Raw genomic sequence first — 21,172 nt, 5'->3', positions numbered from 1 at the left:
TGTGAGCACTGGGGCCTTATGACAGCTTCTGTGGGAACACAGACCCTGGCTTTCCCTCTACTTTTTGGGGTGACATGGGACACATGGTTTGACTTTGGGAGGCCCAAAGAGTGAAAAGTTAGGCTCAGTTTGTGGTTCTCAACATTTGTTAGCCCAGCTCCCTTTTGTGAGGTGGTGGGGGAATCCCATTCTCTTCCCTTAAAGGAATGTCTTTACTAAACCCCTCCCTCAAGGTGCTCAGGGTTCTCCCTTGGGGATCTCCCAGGAGGAGGCAATGGGAAGAATGTAAGAGCCAGATGTGGTGGGTGATGAAGGAAGCAGCAGCTCTGGGCACTGACTATTGCACGTGTGAACTCAGACTGTGGCAACACATTCAAGACTCACACAGCTTCTAAGGAGACAGAATCCCTGCCAAAAAGGGGAACTGACCCACAGTCCAGCCTCTAACCTGGGAACCTCTTTGCTGACCCCTGCTGGGAAGGGGAAATCTGTTTCCTGTGTTGCAAGTTCCTGCACTTCACACTCCAGGTGAAGCCCCATGCCCAGGAGTTGGTGGCCAGCACAAAATGGACTCCATGGGTCAGTTCTGTGTCTTGTTTTTGGTATTTTGCCTAATTTATTTTTAAGTTTGTTTTGATTTTTTGTTTAGTTGCTTTTGCTTTTGAGAGATGGCGGGAGAGAGAGAGAGAGAGAGCGAGAGAGAACATAAAAGTTGGGTGGGTAGAGAGCTGAGGAAGAATTTGACAGGAAAATATGATAAAAATATATTGTCTGAAAAGCCTTTATTAAAAATTTAACAGATTCCATTCCAACCTCTTGTTCCTTCCTGTCCTTTGGGATTCCTGTTTTTCCAAGTGGGTGTATTTGTAATATCTGGTGCTCCAGCCCATCATGAGTTAAAGGTTTTATTCTTTGCCTTAGCTTGCTCCACCTTAATGCTGGCCCGGGCCTTCCTGATCTGTCCCCAGGAACTATGAGAAAGGCAAGGTGGAGACTTGTTAGAATGCGTTAGAATCAGTCAGGTGTTACATTCCACCTGCTCCTGACTGTAGGCACTTGAGGTTGAGAAATGTTTACAGAGTACTGGTTTTGAACCTGGAGGTGGCTGGTAGGAGGGATGTCAGGTGAACTCAGTAAGTCACTGCCAGCATATCTCTATAAAATAATAATAATGATGATTATGATGATGGTGAACAACTAAAAATGTATATGGTGTTATGTATGGTAAAGAAATTATCCCACCAAAATTTGTTTCAGTTTGACATGTCTGCATCTCTGTGTGCATACAGGGTGGAGCTCGGACAAGAAGTAAATTTCTAAGGCAGATCCAAAGGGAATCTGTTTGTTTTTTTTTTTAAATCAAAGTTGTAATTGTAGGCAGTATTAACTGATAGACACTACCCACTCCTTAGACTTTTTGGAAGCCTTGCACAAGGCAGTGCCATCCCTGTCAGAGTCTCTCATGGTCACCCTCTTGTATTGTGTGTAAACAGCCAGATCATTCCAGAGAAAAGGAAACAAATTCAAACTTTACCAGAGCATGGTCACAGGTGCTCACAGGCTGGAGTGCTGGGTTCAGTGCACAGGGGTACAAAGAGAGGAAAAGCAAACTTTGTGTTTTTAGTTCTGCTAACTAAAAATTTGCTATAGGGGTAATATATAAATCACATTGTCAGAGGATAGACAGTATTTCATCTGTGTTCTTAAACAAGAAGAGTTCAGATATTCCTTACTCGGTTTTCGAAAAGTAGACAGAATACTTTTCTCTCTGGGGATTAATTTGTGAAACCACAAATGCACTCACTCACACAGGTGTCCCTCTGCATCAGATATCAATGAGTGACTCGGATCAAGTCGTTCAGGGTCTTCTGTTTTGTTTTAAAGCATGCTCCTAAATTTTCTAACTTAATGCTTGCTCCGTTGTTTTGCAGCGTTTTCTGTAAGTATTGTTTAGTGGGGAGAATTTCAGAATGCATAATTGCGGCTCTGAGAATTTTGCAACCTCAGCAAGATTTCTTCTGTAAGGAACTCTAAGCAAAGGCACGGCCTGCGCTGAGGATTAGATTTGGAGAACAACCCAGAGCATGGGTCCTTAGCCCTGGATTCCTTCACTCCCCAAAGTGTAGCACGGGTGCTCAGCTGAAGTTTCACTTCCCCAGAAGTTTTGTTGGTTTGTTTTTAGTTAAAAAAAAAAAAAAAAAAACGAGAGGAAACTTTTCCTCTGCCTCTCGAGGCAGAGAATTGGCTCAGCCTGGAAATTCCACATTTGGGGCTCAGGAGGAGGCCAACACTGCACACCTGGGTTCAGAATTCCGCAATGCAGTCCTTACTCTCTCACCCGCGAGTTTAGCAACAGTTTGTTACCATGTACCTAGAGCTGCTTGTCTGCGGTGCAGGTGCAGTTTGCTTTGTCTTGAGTTTTTCTCTTAAGGTGGTTTTGGAGCTGTTGGAAGTGAGCAGAACTGGAAATGTCACCTTTATTCTTGCCCAAACCCAGGAGCGCCAGGCTTCTGGGGAGCACGGAGCCCCACTGTAGCTGAGACAGTTGATTTTGTTTGTCAGTAGTCTTCTCTGTGCCCTCACATTTCAGCTTGTTCCTTTTGGCGGCCCCTTGTGACTTTAGCTTGTACTTGGGACCATTTCTTCAACTGAGCACATAGATGCATAGTGCTGGCCCAAGTGTAGGCGGCCATGGTTGCTGTGTAGTGTCTGCCCTGCTTAGCTGCACAGGTTGGACAGAATGCTGTAGTTGGGGTCTGCCCATCCTCTCTGTCGCTCCGTTTGTCTGTCCACCTGTCTGCCCACCTGTCTGGCAGCAGCTTGCTGCCTTCTGTCTCAATGTGCTTTAGCAGGGCTGGCCAGGAATATGAGCCAGCTGTAGACTTTGAGAGCTGGAAGAGAGCTTAGAAGCCCACCAGCCTCCCTTGCGAGTTTCCCACAGGAGCAACTGAGCTGTGCAAAGATGCATTCATTCTTGTTCCTGGCCAAGGCAGACTGTGAATCTGTCCTTGCTGATTGCCCTACCCAGAAGTCTTCACTTTCCACTGGGGATTTGGGGTGAGGGTGGCTAGTTTGATATTCCCCATAAGCAACCCTCTTAATCTAATTGCCATCATACTCTTCCTGTGAGACTTGGGGACCTGTGACATCATGGACTCCAACTTGCTTTCTAGGTTCTACCTCAGCCTTTGCAAATCTCCCTTCCCATCATGCTCTCAGAGCTTCCTGCATACGGTACAGGTTGGGCGTTTGCCGTTTACTCAGCTCAATTCAGGCCAGGGTTATCTAGGAAACTCCAACTGAAAAAGTATCTCATGAAGAAAATAGAGCATGACTGAGTGAATACACAGACCTCTTGGCAGATGTGAGAGGCTCTCTAAACAGAGGGAAGTCCTTAGGGTTCAGACAACTGGATAAACATGAGGTGGTTGCTGGAAAGGGGATGAGAAGAATGCATAGCACACATGAGTAACCCATGCTAGGAAGCACACATTACCCACAATGCATGGTTTCGGAGGTCAAGTTCTTTCTGTTTTTGGAGAGCCCAGCCCACGGTGGATGAAGCCACCCCTGGACAGGTAGTCCTGAGTTGTGTAAGAAAGCAGGCTGAGAAAGGCAATAAGCAGCAGCATCCTTGTTTCCCTGTGGCCTCTCTGTGTCACGTTCCTGCCCAAACTTTCCTCAGTGGTAGACTGAGCCCTGGGAGTGTAAGGTAAATACATCATTTCTTCCCCCATCATTTCTTCTTTGGTGACGTGTTCATCATGGCGGTAGAAAGCAAACTAGGACAGGTGTGTTCCTGATAATCTTGCATAATGGTTCTTCCTCTCTCCTTGCTAGTTTACACCACTACTGTCCAGCGTTACTGGTACTTAATATGCAGTGTAGTCTTTTACCCACCTTCTCTGTCATCCTCTCTTCTCCCTCACCTGCCCTTGGTTGAACTGTGTTTTTAGCAACACATACTATGGTTTACAATGCAGTTACGGGTGGTTGAGGCTAAGGGCACACTGGGCAATTTTTCTAAAGATGTATTTATTTTTATTTTATGTAAGTGTTTTGTGTACATGCACACCTAGTGCCCACCAGGGCCAAAAGAGGGTGTCAGATCCCCCAGAATTATAATTACAGACAGTTGTGACCTAACCTTTGGGTTCTGGGAACCACCTTGTCTTCTGCAAGAGGAGCAAATATTCTTAACCTCTGAGCCATCTCTCCAGCCCCCCATTAGAGAATTTTTACTTTTAGATTTTGCTTGAATAGCTAATGTGACATGTATCCCTCTAATTTGGCAAGCTTGCATCCATCCCAAAAGTACTTAATAATCTGTTGCCTGTTTTCATAATCTCAAGGGACTACTACCAGCTTGATTTCCAAATAAGGGACAGCAAGGAGAGAAGAACCAGTTTCATCACCTAATTAGCTAGGGGATTGAGCACTATAATATCCACCTGTGAGATAGAATTAATAGCTACTTCCTTGCATCCTGGGCACAGGCCAGTGGGACACTATCCAGCAGGTGCATCAGGTCATTCTGCTTTGATCTGCCTGTAAAGACAGCAGCATCCCGATTCTTAGCTCTCCAATTCAGTCTCCTCACGTCTCCTCCACTTTCCTTCACCAGCACGTGATTTCTCAGCCTCCATTCCAGCCCCTGGAAGTCAGCATCCCAAGTGGGACAGAATTGACATGTTTGTGTACACTCATTCTTGCTGGCTAGTTTGATTAAATGGTTGACTTTCTTTTGCATCCAGTGTGTAACCATTAGCATCCTCTGTAGTGTTGTTACTTAACTCTTGCTCATGAAGGCGTCATAAGCGCTATTTCCCTGTGTCCTATAAGGTCTCTGCTCTAAGGAGCAGTAGAGAAAAGGGAAGTAGTTGGTGTTTGGGTGGCAGTGATGTTTGTATATCTGTATGGGGACTACAGAAGGGGCAGGTTATAACTTTTTAAAATTAGGGTGGGCATTCTGTCTACCCATAGACAGGGTAATCGTAAAGGAGATCGGCGGCAACTTGGCAGATATATCCTAGGTTTCCTTTTCCTCTAAAATATTCTAGAATTCTTAGGAAGGTTTGTAAGGACGGACCACGGGAGGGGGATGGGCGTTCTTTGGCTTATTAATGATAGAAGGGAAATGAGGCCGTTCAAAATGCCAAGTCTTGAGCTCTAGTGGGCTTGGCTGAATTACTACCACAATTACATGTGACTGGTTGGTTTTTAGTTCACATAACAGTTTGTTTTACTTTTCCCGTAAAGATCTTTTATCTTTGTATCGATAGAGAAGACATGCCTGTTGCTGTTTGGGGGAGGTAAGATGCCAAGGGCAGAACCGTGTTTACCTTTGGCTGCTGCTGATCTGTGAGTAAAGAATTCTGAGGGTCTTCATGCAGGGTAGACATTACTACCTTTGCAGGAAGTGCTCTCTGAGTGCTGACCACAGGGGTCCCATAATGCTGTGCATTTAGGAAGCCCTCCTGAGTGCAAACAAGAACTTCTGATGTCATCTACTCACATATTTTTTTGTAGAGGGCATCTTAATTGAGAAAATGTTATTGTAAGATTGGCCGATAGGCAAGTTTGTAGAACATTTTCTCAATTACTGATTGATAGGTGAAGTCCCAGTCTGCTGTGGGCCATGCCACCCCAGGGCAGGTGCTCTGCAGTATAAAAGCAGGCTGAGCAAGTTAGGAGGAGCAAGCAAAGTAAGCAGCATTCCATTGTGGTCTCTGTATCAGTTTCTGCCTCAGGTTCTTGCCCTAACTTCCATAGATGATGGACTACAGGTGTAAGATAAAGCCTTTTCTGCCCAAGTTGCCTTTGGTCATGGTGTTTTTTATCACAGCAATAGATACCCTAACTAAGATACAAATTAACCTCAGGTAAATGTTACCATGGAAACTCTGTTACCTTGTTTTCCCTACTCACTGGAGAGACAAAGATTGTGTCCTGTTTGTGGAACCTCAGCCAGTGAAAACCTAGAGAAGCCTGAGACAGACATTGGGCTCTTTGGGGCCGACTGGGTACTAACTGTGGCCTGGGGTCCCTAATTGGATTGAATGTGTCTTCACATTGCAAGGCAGTCTGGGGATTTTCCTAGGTAGATGTTGAAGGTCAAGCAGTGACAAGACACTCTGGTTGAAGCCCATTATTTTTTTTTTTTTTTTAGGTAAATTTCTATTTGTGCCATCTATGCACATTTTCTGACTATAAGTAGTCACTTGAGATTTATCAAGTTCTGGAGCTATAGTTAAAGACACAGTCAGTGTTTGGGTTTGTTGTTTGTGTGTTTGTTTTAATTCTGTTTACAAGTGAAGGTTTAGTTATGCTGTATGTCATGTCAAACATTAAAATTCTCACTGGAGTTTTCAGTGTTACTCCATGGTAGCTTTCAGAAGGCATGTGCAGAATTCAGTGTTTTTAATAAGTTCAATGAGATCAGTGACTTACTTACTTCCATCAAATTATTTTAACTGACACATTAAAATATACAATTTTACATATTAATGAGGTATTGTGATATTTCCATAAATTTATTATCCATTGTATAATGTTTAAATGAGGATAAACTCCTCTCCTCAAAAATTACTTCTTGATGTTGAAAACTTTGAAACTCCTTTCTACCCTTTGAAACATACATACATTATCAGCATTCATGCTGCTACAAAGTAGATGCTGGAACCTCCACTCCTATTGAACACTGACTTGGTTGTATAGTAAACCAGTCCACAACGCCCTCCCCTCTATGCTACATAGTCTGTAGTCTTTACTGTGCTCCCAGCGGCTGCAAAACTGGCTGTTTCAGATTTTACTTAGGATGAGTACCATTTATGTATCTTATTTCTCTTAACATCTAACCTCTAATTCCATCCATGATGCTGTAATGCACTGTCAGTTTTAATGGCTAAATAATACCCCACTGTGTATATATGTAAGCATTTTCATCACCCACCCATCACTAGATGGACATTTAGTTTGTTACCGTTTGTTGGTGTTGGTGAACAGATGGTGATGTCATCAAGGAAGTGTAGACGTTGCTTTGACACACTGCTTTCATTTCCTTTAGATGTGGTGTGATTATTGGGTTGTGATGGCTCTCTTTTTGTTTGTTTGTTTGTTTGTTTGTTGTTGTTGTATTGAATCTTACTATATATAGCCCAGGCTGGTCTCAAGTTTTCAGTCCTCCTGCATCAGGCTCCCAAGTGCTGGGATTATAGATGCTAAACTATTATTTGTAACTTAAAAAATAACCTCTATAATGTTTTCCATTGTGGCTGTTAAAATTCATTCTTTTTTCTGGACATAGTAGTACAGACCTTCAACCCCTGTGCCTGGGAGGCCCAGTAATTATGAATTTGAGGCCAGCCTAGGGCTGTGTATCAAGACCCTGTTTCACAAAAACAAAAGATTCATCTGTCTATCCTTTCTTGTTGAATATGGAGTTGATTCTAAGGCCGCGTGCATGCCAAGCTGTCACCTCTTCTCTGGCTCTCAGAACCCTTTCTTTAAAGGAACAATTTATAAAGCAGGATTTATTTAATCCTTCGCTTTTCGAGCTAATGGGGTTTTTACCTCCACTAGTTCTTGGTGTGCTAATTAGACTAATCCAGAGGCACCTTTTGCTCTGGCATAACAGCCCTTGGTACAAAGAGTCACACTGCAAAATAACAAGAACTTGGTAATTAGGTTGCAAGAGGATGGGCAGAGCAAATGAAGGGAAGCAGTATGGCACATGGAAGAGATGGGAGGTGTTTGGAGGTCACTTAGGGTGTTGAAGGCTCTGACTTTGTTATCTGGCAGATCTCAGTTCAAAATGCAGCCCTGCCCCGACTTACTGTGTGTCATTCATTGCACAGTAGTTAAGTGCTCCTAAGACAGTTTCCTAATCTGTACAATGAGAGTACAGTGCTGTGCCTGTTTATTGAGTGAGACAGAAAGCAGGACACAGGGCACACACAGCATGCAACACTTAGCAAACTGGCACCCATTAATGCTCAGTAAGTACTCAGGCTGTTTAGACCCTTATCAATCCTTTCTGAATGTTTACGAGTGAAGTCTCTATTGTTTTGGGATTTTTGTTCTTAAACATGTAGGGGTTATATTTTTAGATTCAGTGATCTTTGGAGCAGGGATGGGGGGGGGGCGCGGTGTCACTGAACATGGATTCTTCTGCATATCTACTACTGAGCTGTATTCCCAGCTCAGACTTGGTGAATTCTAAAAAGTTAATGTTTAATCTAAAATTTTCTATACCTTTTTTTTCTGACTGAAATCGTCAGTTCTCTCTCAGGCACCTTTCTCTGTCTTCATCTAATTCTGGGAAGCCTTGTTATTCAGGTAAACTTTAACTTGAACTTTGCGTTGTAGAGGAGTCCTCATCCTCACCGTCCTCACTTGAATTTGAGACCCTCTTACCCTTCCTGGAATCTGAACTCTAGAAGGTCCTGTGCCAAAATATGCAGCCCAACAGGAAGATCCAGGTTCCCCACCTGCTTCCCTCCGTGGGAAACTTTTGTTGTTATAAATATGGATGATTGTCAAATATCATACTGTAATCGCTATCGACAATATATAAATAAATAAAATCTACTTTTAATTCTAAGTAGTCCCTGAATTAACAATAACCCATGTTTCTTCTAATCAGAACAAGTTCACACCCAACATGCCCCCATCAGAACCAGATAAGATCAGGGGTAATATGGGCCCAGACTTGGATTGAAATGCAGTGTTTAGAAAATCTGTTGGTCCATATGCTTGTCCCTGCTGTGTTTGGACAAAGATACTAGGAGTTAGGAGAGCCCCAAACCATAGCCCTTTTCTACTTTTCCAGTTGTCATTCATGGTGTGACTTATAATTATTGTACCCAAGACTCTGAATTTTAGGCAAATGTTCTACCTCTGACTAGTTTTGCCTAGCCCTTCATCCTGTTGTTCAGTAGCCAGCATCTTCTATCCTGCCATTGATAACAATCACCTTTTGCTCTGGGATGGTATCTTGGGCACTGATCATATGACATTTAAGAGAACATGTGGTCTTACCTACTCTGTCTATGGTTACCAGTTTTCTGTCAGTCAGAGGCTTGGGAGATGGGAGCTAATGGTACCTGTCTAGTACCTCAGTTTAACTAAGAAGAAGAGAAGTTTGTGTGACATCTATGGCAGAGCAGGGGACAGGGACAGGTGGATTTATACTTAGAAACCAGTGCCTTTAGTTCATAGAGTGCAGACATAGCATGTGAGTTTACTTGTCCCTAAAAGCTATGAATCATGGTTTGGAAGAATGGGATCTCAGGCAGGGCAGTTTTGGTTTTAGATTAAGCAATACCAGTATTCCTAGCTCAAGTTCAGCTCTTAGGAAGTAGAATTTCCTCATCCTTTGTTCATTTTTTCCAGGTATTCTCCTTCTGAAAGAGTCTCTTTAGATGAAGTAGTATTTGAGTAACAACTTAGCAGGGACCTTGAACAGAGGGAGAAAGGTAAAGGACCAGGAGAAAGAGTTACTGAGTTCCCAGCTTGTTAAGATGTTGTGGAATTAGCCTGCCCGTGGCAGTAACTAGGCACAGATCATGATGTCTATGGTGGGCATCTGAAATTGCTGGCAAGATAAATGAGAGTTGTATATTTCAACTATTTACATTTTCTGCTATGGAGTTTAATTTTTCTTCCATATACCTTACATTTTTGTCTGTATTAGTAAATGCCTGGCATCAATATTTGAAATCTTTGTTGAGTGTCTAGCAAGTATTTAGGTTTTCATATGTTCAAACTGTTGTTTAAGTGCTATTCTTGGCTTAATATGTTTATTGCTTAGAAAATATGAAGGCGAATCCTCCCTCTGCCTGCTGCATACTGGCTGTGAGGACAGTTTGGGTCCTCCTCACTGTCATTGGGCTGAGGCCTTTAACTTCCTCAAAAGTCTTGTGTGGGGCCTAGGGTCGGAGAGCTGTGGTTTTCTTCTACCAGCTAGCTCACAGAGCAGCAGTATCTGGTGTGTATACTTCAGACACTCTTCCTAGGTGGCTGCTGACTGGAGAGCCAAGCCTGAGAAAGCTCTAGCTGCAGGCTTTACTAGATGCCCTCTTGGGAAGGTTTCCAACCACCACAGCATTCTCACAGGGGTTAAATTTCACAAGGTCAGCCAGAGTGAAGCAGCGTGCAGTGAATCGCATCCAGATGTCTCCATGAAGCCTCAGACCTAGCTTAGAAGTTTGAGGCTCTGGGTGAAGTGCTAACTTTTTTACGTTTTAAGAGTAGTCTCCTTTTAAAGAGTACTCTAAATAATCATCTACTTTCAATCAAATATTCTTCAGACTCTGAAGGCTTTTCAAAAGCCTAGTGATTTCTAAATTACTGTATATTAAGATGACAGTATCATGTGACCTCATGCAAGTTAATTTTCAGTCTCAGGAGATGTGTTCCTTAAAATGTGTGAATAAATTGATTATCCATAAATTCATCCACATTTTTAGATATTGCTGAGTAAAATTCTATTATTTAATATTGAGAGGTTTTTCGGGTTTTTGTTTTGTCTTAACATGAATAGATATTTTTTTCACCTTAAGTTAGATTTTACATCATAGTAGCTCAGGATAATCTGTGTTTAGTTTTGCTGTCTTTATTTTTATTTGGTAGCTCACATAGCCTGTAAGTGGTGCTTGATCCCTTACTTCTGCTCTGACACTCTCTGGTTTTTGTTTTGCAGCAGTCTCTGGTCCCAGCGCACCCCATGGCCCCACCCAGTCCTAGCACCACCAGCAGTAATAACAACAGTAGCAGCAGTAGCAACTCAGGATGGGATCAGCTGAGCAAGACAAACCTCTACATCCGAGGCCTGCCCCCCAACACCACTGATCAAGACCTGGTGAAGCTGTGTCAACCGTGAGTATAAGTGCTCTGAGACCCTTAGCTGCTGAGACTTTCCTGATCATAGCCATAGCGAATGTAGGTTGTGTTAAAGGAGGGGTACATAAGGTAAATATATATGTGAAAATACATAAGACCCTACATGTGCAGCTCTTGGTAACTTTCTTGGTATTCACGTATGCTCCCAGAATGCCTACATACAAATGAAATTTGCATTTTCTTGATTTGGCATTTGAGAAATAAAATATGAATTTAAGAAAAAATTGATGGCTAGATTCTTTTTAAGAGTACTGGTCTTTCATAGAAGCCTGTGGGGAGCCGGTCAGTCCCATAGGAGAAACCAGCTGATGTTATTTGTCAGAAACATAATTATCAAGCTAAGCTCATCTTGAGTGTGTGTAAATTCTTGGTTCCTGCTGGGCTGGTGTCCCTCTGGTTTCCTGAGCAGCAGGAGCTCCGTGGTGCAGATCATTCCCTCTTTTCTCCTTGGAAATGAGACCACCTCCACTTCCTGCATCTTAAGAGAAGGATGCATGTGCATCAGGTTCCCTAGTAGATCTGCATTTCATACTAATGTTGATGAATAGAATATAAATGTGTTATTCCCTTGCAATTAAATTATGTCAGCTAAGTAACGGAGTTCTAATTTAAACTAAGGAGCCAGAACTACCTTTGAGAGCAAAGATCATGGTGGGAAGAGTAGACACATCGAATCACATCAAGCAGTAAATGCTTACACATACCAGCACTTTGTATTTATCCTAGGACTGTAATGGTCTTTTATAAGAGGAAATTATGGATAACTGCATTGAGCCTTCTGCTAGAGAATGTTACCTCTTCCCTTCAAAATGACTTGCTTGACAGCATCTCATTTCTCTTGCTCTGGGTACAACTCAGATTCATTACTCATTTTTTTAAAGGAAAAAAATATTGAAAACTGAGGAACAGTATTTTCAAACTCTGGCTGAAGCTAACATCTGGCCTTGATTTGCTTTGTTTTGAGAAGCAGGATGGGGCAATGGGTGGTGTTCCTCCAGGCTCTCTAGGGCTGTGTGAAAGGCCATCCCTATCACACTAAGCTTCTCATGCCTTTTCTTTATCACCCTCTCTGCCCAATCCTCCTGGACTCTGGGACAATGAAATTACAACCCCCACTAGAGTCTGATCTACAAGGAAATCCAGCTCTTGGATGGTTGTCAGCTCTGGCTGGAGACAGTGGGAACTCTGCCAGGCTTACCTGCTCTGCTGCAGCCATTAAGACCACGACAAGGTCTTTGCTATCTTGTCTGCTACTGGCCTTTCATTGGTGTCTTCTGATGCTTCTGCAGCAGAATGCCAGGTAGACTGAGTGCCATAGAGTCTAAGGAGCTAAAAATAAGCTGTAGAAACAAGGGGGTGAAGCAAATTCTTGCAGTCTTGAGGAGAGGATTTCAGGAGACTGTTCCTCAGCTGGTTTTACATAAGAGTTGATGTCAAGGAAACAGGAACCATAACTAATAGATCCTTGCCATGCTTTATAAATAGGAAAAGTGCTTGAAAAATAGGGCCAGTGTGTGTGTGTGTGTGTTTTTTTATTTGAACCAAATCATTTTCTAAAAATAATAGACGAATACATTATGATTTTTCCTAGACCATGAATTCCACTTTTGTTTTTAGACTCTTTGGTGTGTGTAGTTTTCTTAATGTGTGTAACCATTACTCTCTTCACTGTTACTATTGGTAGAAGCAACTCAGCCATCCTCACCCTGTCTTGTAATTTACAAATGAAGGCTCTTGCAACATCCCAGGTTGGGTATTAAATGCTGGTGACAGTTCTGGCGGCTGTATCTATGGAGACAAGACATAGCCCCACTAGGAAATGCTGTCCCACGACCTTTGACTTCACACAGGAATTGAGTAAAGGGGCGTTTGTGCTCTGATTTGTTTCTCATAACAAATCATAAGAGTAAGTAGCTGGTGACTTGGAAGTGATGTGAACTTTAGGGAAGTGACTTATTCTAGGACTTAGGAAGTCCTTGGAGCATAGACAACATAGCAGGAAGGGTAGATCAACCCATACCTCTGATAAGGGGAACAGCATCTTAGAAGTGCAAACTTAACACTGATTGTAAGATGACCTGGGATGGGGAGGCGGCGGCAGTTGAAATAAATGATTTGTTTCTTCTGAAGCTTGGATGTGCTCTAGTTGTCCGAGAAATGGAAAAGGATGCCAAGAATATTTGTTCCACACAAAATGTACATGGAGCTTAAAAGCAAGGACGACAGAAGATTTTACATACTGGAGAGGAAAGAGAAGGGTTTTTGTTTATTTTATTTTTTATTTTTGAAGTATAAGATGAGAAGGTTGGAAGGTTAGGAAAAATGACAGTGAGAACGTTGGGAGCTGTGACATTAAGTCATGACCCCAGGTGATGGAGACCACCATGGTCAGGAGGAAGGGCTTAAATGGGAAGACTGCCATCTAAGTTTAGGGAACTGAAGCAAGGAGGGCCTGACTGGGCACGGTGGTCATGGCCAAGTGACGCAGACTGTGAGTAGATTACATCTACAAGTGTACTTTAGGAAAGATACCAGCAGGCTGTAGGTAACCTCTAGATTCTGAAGTGTGGATGCAAATACAGGAAGCTTTTAACTGTCCCAGACAGTGGCAGATTTTCTCCATTTCTACAGGCCGATCTACTCAAAAAAATATGACATCAGTGTGCAAACACAGCATGATTAGGAGATAAAGTGGTCCAGGTAGCATAAAGGACCACTCTGTTACACTGGGGCCACATAACAGTATTAATTCTCCCCATTTTCTGAAACCAAACCAATTGGATATGTTTGAGTGTATAAATAAGTATAAATACACACACATACACACACACACACACACACACACACACACACACACACACACACACACCAGAAATCAATAAAGTAGTTCTTTTCTTCCTAGTTCTGAGCTGAATTCATAAAATGCCAAGGGCTCTCCTTGCTTCTGCGTTTTGCCTCCTCAACCATTCGGGTTGTCAGCTGCCGCCACCCGGCCCTTCTCTTCTGGGTCATGTTGCCACTGTTGCCCTCTCTCCTATGTAAGGTTTAAGTCTTGGCCCCTTCATTCTGTGTGCTGTGCTTCATTCTGTTACGCTCGTAGGGCAGTGCTCCACACTTTCTCACTTAGCACACATTTTTCATTTCAGTTTCTTATTTGAGCCCCTGGTTCACTGTGACCTGTCCAATTGATTTGCTCCGCTGCAAAGCTTTGGCATTATTCTTGATGACCTCCCATTGTCCCTTGGTCTTCAAGTAGGTCCTTCCTTCTCACTGGGTAACACTGGTCATTTCCTTCCTTGCTCCCTGTGGTGTGACCGGAAAGAACATTTCCCAGTTCCCGTCTCACCTAAAATAATCTCATCACTCCCCGCCCCGCCCTGCCCCACCCCACCCCCAGTTCTCTGAGGCCATGGCCAAGGCTGCCTGCCTCCTTTATGCTCGGCCCCTGCTAACAGTGCTGCACTTCCTTTATTATGGCTCAATGCTCACGGTCAGTATTTTACTCCCGTGCCATCCTGCTGACTACATGCCTGTTATTGAACAGCATGTCTCAATGCTAAGTGTCATATCTCTGCAGACTTCTCACCTAGCTTATAAAAGCAGTGATAGGCAGGGCTGCGAGCTTTAGAAACCCCAGTGCCGTCTACTACTCCAGGGCTAGGCAAATATCTAGTGTTTCAGTCCGTAGCCTGCAAAGTAGGTCAAACAGTGCTTTCAGTACAACGTTGTTATTGAAACAAATGAAATCTAGGTTGTATATCCTCTGTTAGTGTGCTTGGGACAAGAAGTATTTTGTGTTTCAGGCTCTCGAAATATTTTTATATGTACAATAAGATGTCTCGAGGAAGAGCTCCAAGTCTACACACAAAATTTAGTTATGTTTTCTATAAACATACAACTTCATATGTTTTCACTGTGCCTGCGTTTTGGCTATGACCTACCACATACAGTTAGATGTGGGATTTTCTACTGTGGTGTCACGTCACTGTTTTAGATTTTGGCCCACTTCGTAGTTTGCGTTCTTTGGAGTAGCCACAGAACTTCCCTGGAGTGCCAAGCAAATATTAATCCTCCTTTTGTCCGAATCCTGTTAGAGAAAGATTTAATTATATGTAATTTTACATTTAGAAATAAAAAAAAAAAAGACCCCACCAGAAAAGAACCCCACCAGATCCTAATTTTGAAAGCTGTGGACAAAAAGGAAGAAGTTGGCATAGACACACCCTAAGCCTCCTCTTCCTTCAGGCTTTTGTTGGGGTACATGTAGAAGGCTGGTTTCAGGGTCACACAACCCTCCTCATTCCTTCCTGGTTATTATTTTTACCACGGCATGGGAAATTTTCCATTTTGTTCAGACTCAGATTTCGAAGACTTAGAAACTGCATTTGAAGTGGGGTATATGGTTTTCCTTGTAAGCCCAGCATTTGGGAGGTGAAGTTATGCATCAGCACCCCGAGTTCAAGGTCTGCCTGGACTAGAGAGAGACTGTCTCAAGCCAAGTAAACAAATAAATACAAACAGTGTGTGTGTGCACAGTTTGTTCCATAGAGCATCCTGACTTCCTGTAGGAGCCCGGGCCAGCTGGCTGAGAGGTTGCTGCAGCTCTGCTGTCCATTGCAAGGTCCAGGGAACTGGCTGTCGGCAGGAGCTATTTGAACTGAAGGGCATTCTGTGGATTTTCAGAAGTGTTCCCACCCTGCCATTCACCTCTTTCCTTTGTTTGGTAGCACTTTTAGTTTGTTTCAAATGTAGTAAAACAGTGTGTATTACATGTGGAACTGTATCTATCTTCTGATGTGGAACTGTATCTGTCTTCTGATATGCTAGACTCTTACTAATTAGAAGGGCTGTCCTTGAAATAGAGCCATTTAGGCTGATCTTAATCCCCATTGTGTTTTGATTTCCTCTCTGTTTCCTGTTCTCTGCAAGTTTTCCTGGTTATTTTGAATACGTGACAGTTCTTTGAAAGTGAATTAGAAAGGCAAGACAGGCCAACAGAAGTAGACAGAAACAGCCAGCCATCACATGAGAAAGAAGAGTGAAGGAAACTTTTTCTATCCGATGGTGCTTTGAGAAAACCTGAAGCAGCTCGGGTTAACATAATGTGAGGGCATGGACTAGCTTCCAGGAATGAGATGACATTTGGGCCTCAGATGACACAGAGCATGCCAGGAAGGATAACTGCTGGTGCCCTTCAGGCTCCAAGAAGGGTTCCCAGAGGTAAGAGAATGTTGGCTGCTTAAAATGCACAGAGGAAGAAGGAAATGAAGGTTTATTGGTGCACAGCTGGGTGTTCTGCAGCTTTGGTTAGTTACCCAGAGCTCCTGGTGAAGGAAAGGGAAGAGACACTGGTGGGAACATATATCTATACCTTGGACCAGAAGCTAAAAGATTTGGCATTGATGCTTCATGGAGGACTTAGTTCTTGTTGGAGGGGAGGAAACACATAATTCCTCCATTTTTTCCTTTCTCCCATCGTTGATCCGTCAGAACACAAAAGGGACGCTTGCTTTGAGGAGCAGATAGATACTCCTATATAAGAGGACGTAGCCTCTGAGAGACATGGAAGGGATTCCAGGGGCGATGGCATCCCTGTAAGTAAGGAGCATGACAGGGTATGTCTTACCAGTGAGAACACTGAGATTTTAAACCTGAATGAAAATGACTGTTAGAGCCTAGTGCTTGATACAGGGAAAGCTTGAGGCCTGCTAAGAGACCACAGAAAGGCACCAGCTTTTGAGGGCTCCCTCCTGGGAACCCAAGCTCCAGCACCTCTCTGTGTTCCCATGGTGACCATGCTTTCCCCATGGGATCAACAAATAAGGCCAATAAACCCAAGTGTTCTGAAACCACTGGTTTGTCAGGTACTGATTTTTTTTAAAAAGTCACTGGAGAAAAGGCATTTACCACAAGCCTGATTACCAGAGTTTGATCCCTGGAATCCACATGGTGATAAAAAAGCACCTACTCCTGAAAGTTGTTGTCTGACCTCCATACATGTGTGCTCATGTGTACATACATCATTGCACATGTGCATGCAGGTGTGCATATATACACACAAATAGAATTAGAAAACTTAAAAAAAAAGAATTTAGATGCAGAAGGTTTTAAGTTCTCAGCTTGTGGGTTGCAACCCCTCAAGGGGGAAATGGGGATCACCTAAGATAATTTGAAAAGACAGATACTATAATCCATAACATAATTCAAAACAGTGGCAAAATTACAATTATTAAGTAGCAACAAAAATGATTTTATGATTAGGGGCTGTGATGGTTTGTGATAGCCCTGGGAGTGGCACTATTAGGAGGTGTACCCTTGTTGGAGTAGGTGTGTCATTGTGGACCTGGGCTTTCAGACCCTCATCACGCTGCCTGGAAGTCAGTTTTCTGCTAGCAGCCTTCAGATGAAGATGTAGAACATTCAGCTCTCACTGCACCATGCCTGCCTGGACACTGCCATGCTCCTGCCTTGATGATAATGGACTGAACCTCTGAACTTTGAAGCCATCCCCAATTAAATGTTGTCCTTTATAAGTCTTGCCTTGGTCATGGGGTTTGTTCACAGCAGTAAAACCCTAATTTAGACAGGGGGTGGAGGGATCACTAGACCATGACCTATATTAAAGGATTGAGGCATTAGGAAGGTTGAGAACCACTGGTCTAAAGACAGAAGCTATCGAGACAAAACAACCTGGGGTGGTCATCATTCTCTTTCTATCTTCATCTCCTCTAACTAGAGAATTCCTTAAATTAACTCCTCTGGACCATTTCCCCTCTCTTCTCAGAATAAGTGGCCGTTGCTTTATTCCAGAATGAGTAGGTGCATCAGTCACTGCTTTGTGGCATTATTAATAAAAACAAGTGGCCCTCTTGTCACTATTCATGTCTTAGGGTTTTCAGACTTGCATGTTACAAGTCTCTATTGAAAGACAAAATTGGGTTTTCATTTCTTAGATGTCTTTAAGGGGAAGGGAATAAAAGAAACAGAAAATATTAGGAAAATAGTCTTGAGCCTCACAAGAGCTTTATGTAGAAGATTTCCAATAATAAAAAAGAAAAGAGAAGAAGGAAAAAAGAATGTAAATCACAATGGTTTCTGGAACTGTGCTCATTAGCGTAATAGAAAAGCACATAATACAGAACACCATGGGGCTTGCCAAGGTACCCAAGCGTCTTGCCTGCTGTTTTGACTTTATCTCATCATTTTATGAAGAAATGCCAGTGGAGCAAGCCAAAATGTTAAGTTAGGATTGTAATTTAGCTCTGTCTTCCTGGCCAGTACTTCTGTGAGATTCCCAGTAGTTGAAGACCTGAGCAAATGTCATGTTTGAGCCTGGGAAAAATAGATAATCTTCATACTTTCTTTCCTAGTCAAAGCACAGTTAAGAACTTAGACACAACATTGTGCTTCATTGACTCTTCCGCCATTCATGTCTTGGGTCGGCTGTGTTCTTAATCACGTCAGATGCTGCTTTGCTGTGGAAGAATTCTGGAAATGTTAAGAAACACTTATAGAGCATATCTAAAGACTTTCGGAATTCACAAAAAATAGCTGTAGTATTGGGGGAAAAAAGATCCTAGGAAATACAAAGGTGTGTTTCCCAATAGAAAACCATATCGCTTCGATTGTGCCTTTGATTTTATAATTAGAACTGTTTGTTTTTAGGATATAGGCAATTCTCTAATGTTAACACACAGTATTTAATCCTTGTTGCCTTGTACAAACACGGATGAAAACCGTACTGAAATGTGGGTCCAGGGAATGGGCCTGGGCATCTTCAGGCTATGCGACTTCCCTGCTCTGCTAAGACTCCCTGCAAGTTAAGTACTTGCTGCAGCACAACTTAGAAATAGTGGTAGCCCGTAGACTTTCTATGGCTTCTCGAGTAGCGTAAGCCTCAAATACCACTTTCTGCTGTGTACTTAGGTACCTACTTTTCTTTTTTCCAGCTGGCTCTGGTGGTAAGGTGGGGTGTGGCACTTCCCTTGTCATGTCCAAACTGTATTATGCAGGTGGGACTCCAACTTTAGTATTAGCCTTGGCAGAACTTACCTGGGAAGCCCCGAATAAGATGATCGTAACCACACAGATGTGAAAACTCAGCCTGTCCTCTGTGAGCATAGACAGAATTTTCTGTATACCTCTTTCTGGTTTATTTATGTGAACCTTGAATTTCTGTAGCAGCACCTTGGAGGTGTTTAGGCATTATATAAAGGTAAATGGATTGCCATCTGGAGTGAAAGCTTTTAAAATCTTTATTTGCCAGTTACGATGGGTTTTATTTAGAGTTTTTTATCAGTTACTGTGAGTCACAGAGGTTTGCGATCTTTCCTTTGACCCTTTCCCATCTCCACTTCATGTAAACACAGGCGGGTGAGAGGGATAAGGCGTGGTTGTGTTCTCTAGGTGCAGACCTACGGCATTAGGAGCTGACACAGTGCACATGGGGTGACTAGTGTCAGCAGTATGGTGTATTTAAGATACACATTCTTAAATATTCATTTGGTCATTCCTGCTACAAAGGCATGATGCATGCTTAAGGTGCAGGATCTCCTAATTACCCTCAGTAGATCATTCTATAATGTAAAGACACCAAAACATCACATAGCACTTGGCAAATATGCTGAATTATTATGTGTCAATCAAAAATAAACTTGAGGAAACATATGTGGAAAATCCATGTGTTACATATACATGCCTACATGATCCTAGCTGCCAAGGTTTATCTAATTCTTGCTAATCGCTGTTTGGTATGCAAAATGACTTATTTAATCCTTAGAGCATTTTTTTCATTCAGTAATGCTGCCTGTATTTTAGGATGAAGTTGAGGAGAAGCCTCTTTCTTATTGATCAGTATCAGACTGCTAAGAACTTGGACTCAGATGAGACTGACTCCAAAGCCCATTCTCTTAAGGGCTGTGTCTGAAGACACTTGTGATCTGCCTGTTCCCAGCCATGCCATTGTTTTTCCATTTGCCACAAACTTCGGAGACTCATTACCAAAGGCCCCTGGAACGACCATGATAGGTTTAGGAAGACTTAAAAAAAACAAAACAAACAAACAGGCCTTAAGTCCACTTAAACAAAAGCTCGAAGCAAAGATCTGAGAATAGAGGCAGAGTCTGGCTTTCCTGACATCTAGTAGTAATCCCCTTGGGCGTAGCTAGTCACCAAAACACAGCTCATGGTTAGCTAATGTGCAACACCCTGAGATTACACAGCACAGAGAAGGCACGTCATGTTATTTACTTGGTGCCTGGAAGAGTCAGATAAAAAGAAACATTCTTTTAGGGATATTGTCTGACAAATCTTGACACTGCCTTAGAAAATAATGGACTTTGTAGGAACATTATAATTTTCCTGTGAGTGAATAATATGTTTGATTAAAACAGACCAAGTCCCTCTTTTGCAGAGGTAAGGGATGAGTGTCCTTTATATCTATCTTAGCAAATATTCATAGCATTATGCTGGTGATTTTGCTGGAACATCTTCTGGGGTGGAGTGGGGGTCTGAGTACTGTAGAACAGAATGTTGATCTACAAGCTGCTACCAGGATCTCGTATGATAGAAGTTACCAAAAAAAAAATCAATAAATAAAGTTAGCCTTTTTGTGAGCCTTCAGACTGCACAGGTCCAGGACTGAAGCGATACCTTCTTATCTGGCTGCTCTCTTGTATTTGCTGGGGAGCAGGGACCATGTGGTGGGTGGTCTTGAACCCTGGAGTAAATCTTGTGCTTCACAGAGAAGGGAAATTACACAAGTCGCCTCAGGGCTTGCCCATGACCTAATGTAGAATAGAGGGTGTATCCAAGAAGGAGGAACATGACTGAAAGATGACTGTAAGGATCCAGGCTAAAATCAGGGAGTTTGCTATCATTACAGATATGGGAATCAAGGGGAAACACTTATTTTTATTGTTGCTTGAAATGCTTGCCCACTCCTAGGGGAAACTTTGGAAATTGGAGGCCTGTCTGCTTTATGAGTTTGTGTACTTACTTGTATGTAGCCACTAAACGGAAGGCATTCAGCCACCAATCCCACATGAGTGAATCCTCAGTACAGGGAAGAAACTAGTCATTAAACATCATGGTTGTCATTTGGAGTAAGTGACCTGTTCATGAACTGTTGACTGACCACTTGGTATATAGGAAACTTTACCTGAGAGTCCAGTAATGATAAATGTATGTTTCTCCAGAAAGGAGTCTTAAAATTTTATAGTAGAGCTGGACCTGGTAGTGCATGCCCACAATCCCAGGATTTAGGAGGCTG

The 21,172-nt window shown here is 42.7% G+C and overlaps 1 protein-coding gene across 4 annotated transcripts in view; it reads left to right on the top strand.

Annotated features, from left to right (window-relative positions):
- Rbms1 (RNA binding motif single stranded interacting protein 1) overlaps positions 1–21,172 on the top strand; it is a 205,330-nt gene that overhangs the window by 105,405 nt on the left and 78,753 nt on the right. For all 4 annotated transcript variants that reach the window (XM_034494257.2, XM_034494260.2, XM_034494261.2 and 1 more), the window contains exon 2: positions 10,703–10,878. In XM_034494257.2, coding sequence (XP_034350148.1) covers positions 10,703–10,878 — 176 coding nt within the window. The remainder of the gene's footprint in view (positions 1–10,702; positions 10,879–21,172) is intronic.

This window comes from Arvicanthis niloticus, chromosome 2 (genome assembly GCF_011762505.2).
Source record: "Arvicanthis niloticus isolate mArvNil1 chromosome 2, mArvNil1.pat.X, whole genome shotgun sequence".
Lineage (NCBI taxonomy): Eukaryota > Metazoa > Chordata > Mammalia > Rodentia > Muridae > Arvicanthis > Arvicanthis niloticus.
Note: the sequence above shows the minus strand (reverse complement) of the source record. Positions and strands in the feature narration are given on the sequence as shown.